Source organism: Oncorhynchus kisutch, linkage group LG15 (genome assembly GCF_002021735.2).
Source record: "Oncorhynchus kisutch isolate 150728-3 linkage group LG15, Okis_V2, whole genome shotgun sequence".
NCBI lineage: Eukaryota > Metazoa > Chordata > Actinopteri > Salmoniformes > Salmonidae > Oncorhynchus > Oncorhynchus kisutch.
This window is the reverse complement of record NC_034188.2, coordinates 38159429-38166688: the sequence shown is the minus strand read 5'-3', so window position 1 is coordinate 38166688 and position 7260 is coordinate 38159429. Positions and strand designations below refer to the sequence as shown.

Sequence of the window (7260 nt, the reverse complement as noted above, 5' to 3'; positions counted from 1 at the left end):
TGCTTTGCATGTTACTGTGTTGTCCACCGGAATGATTTGACACATATAAGTGACATTTGTACAGGTTAGCAGACACTCTTATCCAGAGCGACTTAAGTAGTGAGTGCATCCATGTTCATACTCGTCCCCAGTGGGAATCAAACCCACAGCTCTGGCATTGCAAGTGCCATGCTCTACCAAGTGAGCCACACAAGACTATATGTTGACATATGACACAATGATACGCCATGTGATTGCAGGTCCAGGAGATTTGTTCGGAAACACCCCTCGGTGGATGACATGAGCGACACAAGCACCAGTGATGACACCATGTCAGAGACCACCGTCCCCAAGACGCCACGGGTAAGTCTGAACCCAGTTAATGGTGACTTCCGTACAGAAAAACAATGACCACTCACAAAAGGCCTTGTGGGTCACATGCAGAGAATATTGTTTGAGCGGTGTCCCAAAACTACAAGTAGGCTACTGTATGTTACCTTACTGTGTTCCCCAACTGTTATCCCTTCTGTTTAAGTTCTATGTTGTTTTGGAACACGGTGGCGATGGAAAGGTCATTCACGTCATGGGCTGTCCAAGAAGAGCTGTTTGTCCCTCTTGCTCCTCCGAAACAGGTGCCATCACACATGCTTGTTTTAATGAATCCCAATCAAATAAAACATGTAATTTATAGGTTATTAGTATGTAGTTATGGCTTTACTATGTAATTCCATTGTAAGTACCTTCCAATATCTGTATGGTGAAATAAAGCACAACCACATTGTATTATTGGACCCTGGATTGAAGTGAGCTTTGCTTTGATTGGACAGGTGAAAGCTTTGTGTCAGAGGAGGCAGTGGCTATTCCCAAACTCAATAAAGGGTATGAGTGCTCTTTTGGATTGGCTACCATGGAGACCAACAAGACGGGCGCCAACCACCTCAAGTCCATCGACAACCTCATCTTCCTGGATGACCCTCAGCCTGCCTCTGCCATCCCTCAGCTCACCTGAGGCCATGCCCACTCATATACCCTTATGAAATGAACCCACCCCGAAATGAGAAACCAAAAACACACACTGGGACCTGGAGATTGCTAGCCTGGAATCCACACTGAATATCGTCCTAGTAGACTGTCCAACTGCCCATCTATTGGAGCTTCTCCAGACTGAGTTCAGGAAACAATAGTGAAACAAAGTGATATTCAGTGTCGATTCCAGGCTAGGAGAACCCTTAGGTTGCTTAAGACGCTGTCTTTCCTTGATGTTTATAGCCCTGTTTTCTCTAGGGAGTGGGTGTATTGCCGGCTTCTCTGGATGCCTCTTCCCGATAGCTAAACAACAGCACCTTCTGTGCATGTGAGACACTCGCAGAACACCTACACGTGCAGAAAGTTTGGCTGCCCAGTGGTGGAAGGCTATTTCATTGATGCGCTGTCTATCGAATCCTGCAGTATTGCATGATCACTGAGAAGCGAAATAACAGCTGTATCTTATTTATGGTTAAAATGCCGTTGCTTTGCCCCAATGCACTGTGAAGACAGGTCTAAGCTACATGGTACATGTTATGTTGTCATGCAGGCTAAGTGCGTTTGGTTTCGCCCCACATTTAGGATAAGAATATTGTCTGTGTCCTCCTTATGTTCAAATCACCACAGGGTTTGTATTTCAGCTGTTCAGAACTAAAGTAAAGTAACACATGCACAAAAGGTAATATGGTTGTTTAGCTCTGGGGAAGAGGTGTCCCGGGGGGGCGAGACTGGGGCTGAACAGGCAGTCCAGTCTGGTCACACAGCCTCTGCCTAGTCTATATTTAGGTAGACCTATGTGGGGGGGGGGATTAATCTCTATCCGCAACATTTGCATATCCTTCATTTTTCTGGTGTTCCAACTAGGATATTTGTTTATAGTCACCTGTCCTTGCTAGCTGCTGTATAAGAGATGTGTTAATGTTTTATAAGACAAAACGTGCCATGCTATATCACATTTCAAATGCACGTATTGAATCAAGGCTTGCTTCATTAAAAAAAAGAAGAAAAAGTTCATTGATTAAAAAGTTGCTTCTCTGAGTGTAAGGTTGCTCAGTGTAGATTTGTGCCTTCCAAAGATTGCGTTGCCATAATACATGTTCAAAAGTTTTCGAGAGGTGTTTCTTTCTATTCAGCTTCAGTGTGATGATGTCAATGTGACCTATTCAAAGATTGCTTGCTTTGGTAATGATCAATGATCAACAACCGATTCGATTTGGACAATAACCTGTGATGCACAGTGAATCATTGTATTGCGATCACACCTCTCAGAGGTTTAGGCCTACTCATTAATGGCAGCATAGTGAAATAGAGGGAAATGGAACAGAGTGAAGAAAGAACATACCAAAAATGGAGAGTTCAGGCAGAGCACCTGTGTATAAGCTTGGAGGAGGAGAGTGGAGGATAGTATCAATGTCAATGAACAAATGTATAGCTCTGTCAATTTTATGAATAACTCCAGTAAATATTTTACTTGTATTTTAGTACATTGTTTAGCCATCCTGTCATCTGCCAGCATATAGTTTGTGTGACTTTGATGGTATATTTATTTTTATACAGGTAAATATCATTTTCATTCCTAGTCCTCCAATTTTCTGATATACACTACTGGTCAAATATTTTAGAATACCTACTCATTCAAGGGTTTTTCTAGATGTTCTACATAGTAGAATAACAGTGAAGACATCAACACTATGGAATAACACTTATGGAATCATGTAGTAATCAAAAAAAATGTTAAACTAATCTAAATATTTTATATTTGAGATTGTTTAAATAACTGCCCTTTGCCTTCATGACAGCTTTGCACATTCTTGGCATTCTCTCAACCAGCATCACCGGGAATACTTTTCCAACAGTCTTGAAGGAGTTCCCACATACACGGAGCAATCATTGGCTGCTTCTCCTTCACTCTGCGGTCCGACTCATCCCAAACCATCTCAATTTGGTTGAAGTCGGGGGATTGTGGAGGTCAGGTCATCTGATGCAGCACTCCATCACTCCCCTTCTTGGAGAAATAGCCCTTACACAACCTGGAGGTGTGTTTGGTAATTTTCCTGTTGAAAAAGAAATGATTGTCCCTCTAAGCCCAAACCAGATGGGATGGCATATCGCTGCTGAAGGTTGTGGTAGCCATGCTGGTTAAGTGTGCCTTGAATTCTAAACAAATCACAGACAGTGTCACCAGCAAAGCACCCCCACACCATAACACCTCCTCCTCCGTGCTTCACGGTGGGAACCACACATGCGGAGATCATCCGTTCATCCACACCGCATCTCACAAAGACACGGCAGTTGGAACCAAATATCTCAAATTTGGACTCCAGACCAAAGGACACATTTCCACCAGTCTAATGTCAATTGCTCGTGTTTCTTGACCCAAGCAAGTCTCTTCTTATTATGGGTGTCCTTTAATAACGGTTTCTTTGCAGCAATTAAACCATGAAGGCCTGATTCACGCAGTCTCCTCTGAACAATTGACATTGAGATGTGTCTGTTACTTGAACTCTGTGAAGCATTTACTTGGGCTGTAATTTCTGAGGCTGATAACTCTAATGAACTTATCCTCTGCAGCAGAGGTAACTCTGGGTCTTCCTTTGCTGTGGAGGTCCTCATGAGAGCCAGTTTCATCATAGCGCTTAATGTTTTTTGCAACTGCACAGTTCATGAAATGTTCCGTATTGAGTGATCTTCATGTCTTAAAGTAATGATGGACTGTCATTACTCTTTGCTTATTTGAGCTGTTCTTTCCATAATATGGACTTGGTCTTTTACCAAATAGGGCTATCTTCCGTATACCTTCCCTACCTTGCCCCCCTACCTTGTCACAACACAACTGATTGGCTCAAATGCATTAAGAAGGAAATAAATTCCATAAATTAACTTTTAAGAAGGCACAACTGTTAATTAACATGCATTCCAGGTGACTACCTCATGAAACAGGTTGAGAAAATGGCAAGAGTTTGCAAAGCTGTCATCAAGGCAAAAGGTGGCTATTTGAAATAAACATTTAAAATACATTTATTTTGATTTGGTTACTTTTTTGGTTACTACATGATTCCATATGTGTTATTTCATAGTTTTGATGTCTTCACTATTATTCCACAATGTAGAAAATAGTAAAAATAAAGAAAAACCCTTGAATGAGTAGATGTTCTAAAACTTTTGACCGACAGTGTAGACTAACTTTTTTTATTGATCATGGAACAGATAAGATTGGCCCTGTTCAAAAGGAGTGGACTACATATGGAATAGGGTGCCATTTGGGATGCATCCATACCTATACGCTATCTGTGAATACTTGTGCAGACCACATAAAGACTACAAATAGTAGAGAAGGAAAGTGGAGGCTTGTTATGGTACTGACTTCTGCTTTTTCTTTGTTTGCATGTGACCTTAACTATACTGTACCTGCTCAAGTTATTGACAGCGACTGTGATCTTCTTCAGGAACTTCATAACAACTGGTTTTCTATTTGGTTTTGCTGTATTCTGTCATTCAGCACACACATGCTCCATTTGACTGGATTGACCTGTTAAAACGTACATTTGTGTCAATGCTTGTATATCTTTGCTGGTAATAAAATCCTTATATTCACAACAACAAAAAACTGTCTGGTGGAAATAAGGATATCTTTTCAACAGTACTGTAAAACACCAAGTGGGATATGGGTTTGTCTCAGTGCAAAAAAAAAAAGTGGAAATTGATTACAAATCAATATTCAATAATCAATGGCGACAACAATACCACCTGGCCTTAATTATCTAAAAAGGGAAAGCATGTACCACCATTATCTCAAGATCACGGCAAAAAAAGCACTATGATTAAATGTAAGAAAACTGGGAGAGAACTATAGGTCAAAAGCCTTGGGGCAAGATTACTCTCATTGTATGGATCCTCTCAATACAGCCTACTACCTAAACCCATAAGAAGAGCTAACAATGAGGAGAGTCAATCAATGGCAGCGAATTATTTGAGTATTCATTATGAAACTTCTAAATATTCGAAGGAGGCTATTATTTCATTGAATCCTTCATGAATTCCTCTGGATGGAATTCAATAATTCTGTCCGTCCGTCCATCTGTCCGTCCGCCCGCCCGTCCGCCTGCCTGCCCCCCCCCCCCCCTCTCTCTCTCTCTCCCTCTCCATCCTTCTTTCTCTCTCTCTCTCTCCATCCTTCTTTCTCTCTCTCTCCATCCTTCTCTCTCTCTCTCTCCATCCTTCTTTCTCTCTCTCTCTATCCTTCTTTCTTTCTTTCTCTTTCTCTCTCTCTCTCTCTCTCCCCATCCTTCTCTCTCTCTCATCCTTCTTTCTTTCTCTCTTACTCACATGCTCACATACTACTGTTTAGTTCGAGCTGCGATGCATTCCCATTCAGGGACCAAATGGTTTTATTTGTATCGCTCTGGCAACGTTGGTACCCAATGCGCCCGCCGCTCTCTCAAGCCTCACTGACGACAGTTAATGGAGGGCCGCTGTCACTCCTTTGTTTCATGCTGATAGGAGGAAAACAAAGCACTTTCCTTCAAAAACCATCATTGGCCACATCGATATTGATTTCCTGGCAAGGGAACACTTATCTATATATTGCCCTCAGTTATATAGCCATTGCCCTCTACTCTAAACAGTGGTAGATAGGCCCTGAAATAAAGATGCAATTGGACCTGTGTCCATTTTTTTTGTATTACTCCTCAATGGGGGCAATAGAGTCAATCGTAAGTAAAAAGCTTTTTCTTTCAAAATATTAACATTTGACCCATAGTCAGCCTCTAAACTTTTAGGAATTGTATTTGTTTGACCATGTGGTGACAGTTTTTATTTGGATAAAGAGATGTTGAGTTCACAGTTCAATAGCGATACATATTCTGTCATATGAATAAATGACCCGTGTTGAGGTACTACTGCTACCACAGAAACAACTGCATTCACTGTGTATGATACAGTATGCACAGTAGGACTGCGTTTTCAATAGCTAACTGTATTGCGTTGCCATTCACACTAAAACGACACTCATTTGCAAGACGCCTCAACGCCAGAGTGAGTGGAGGCAAATTAAGATGTCTTACACTTCCATCTGCGCTCCTCAAGATGTACAGGACATATGAGCTGCACAACCCCTCCTCTTTCCTCTGATGGACGGCAAAAACTGGAGCATTTGGGTTTTGAGCTGTGTGCGTGTGTGTGTGTGTGTGTGTGTGTGTGTGTGTGTGTGTGTGTGTGTGTGTGTGTGTGTGTGTGTGTGTGCGTGCGTGCGTGCGTGCGTGCGTGCTTCTGTGTGTGCCACAGTCAAGTCCCATTTTCGCCTCAGCTGTTGGGAATTAAAAAGGAGGGATCAAGGGATGAGGGAGGTAATCCACCTGAAAGGGATAGAGCGAGAGAATGAGAGAGGGAGAGCAGGAAAAGAGAGAGAGAGCTAAAGAGAGAGAGGAAGAAAAGAGAGAGAGGGCAGAAAAAGGAGAGAAAGTGGCGAGCGAAAGGGAGAGAGGGGGAAAAAGCGAATGACAGGCAATGATAGGCAATGACAGGCAATGACAGACAGACAGACAGACAGACAGACAGACACCAAGTGACTTTAGAACTCCTTCATATTAAGGTTCTCACTTGTAAGGGGGAGGGGGAGAGAGAGAGAGAGAGATGGAAAGAGACAACACCAATACACACACCTTGCCTTCCCAGACAAAATTGTATCTTATTATTTTCCCCTTAATTTCCCAGTCAGATGGTATATGGGAGCCGTTGGCCCAAGATGGCCGTTGTTTCTTCACTCTGCTAGGTCCACAGATGAGGGTAGCTAAACAGAGTATTAGCTTCCCACTCAAAGGCTTTACCCTTATCCTTCAGGTTACTAATTCGACCCCCTGGCATCTGACCTGGGCCCTTCAGGCCTGTTTTTCAAGGCTTTGGGGCAGATTTAGAAAGAATTGGGGATAATGTGTCTTTAGTGTATTTAGGCTTGAACACATGTGCCCAAAAGCTGGTGGTCTATCAAACAGTGAGTGAGTGAGAGCCCTTATGTCTTGGAGCTCCCTTGATGGAGTTGTCGAGGTGATAGAGGGGGTCAGAGGGATTGACGAGAGAAGGAGGTGTAGTGTGTTTACCCGTTTCGAGGGCTAAGCCGTGGAAAGCTGGCACGCTGGTCATCTAGATCGGTGTGCCTGCAACGGTGTGTCTTCGAGTGGCAATTACGTAATGCAAAGAAGCACACATATTCACCGAATATCAAGCAACTTGACCTATCCAAGAAAACTAAACCAACTC

The 7260-nt window shown here is 42.7% G+C and overlaps 1 protein-coding gene across 1 annotated transcript in view; it reads left to right on the top strand.

Annotated features, from left to right (window-relative positions):
• The window catches only part of egf (epidermal growth factor), a 27606-nt gene extending 24933 nt beyond the window's left edge, over positions 1-2673 (top strand). Inside the window, exons 22-24 of the mRNA XM_020501887.2 lie at positions 240-342; positions 515-611; positions 807-2673. Of these exons, the coding sequence (XP_020357476.1) occupies positions 240-342; positions 515-611; positions 807-988 (382 nt within the window). The 3' untranslated portion in view covers positions 989-2673. The remainder of the gene's footprint in view (positions 1-239; positions 343-514; positions 612-806) is intronic.
• The last annotated feature ends 4587 nt before the right edge of the window (positions 2674-7260 follow it).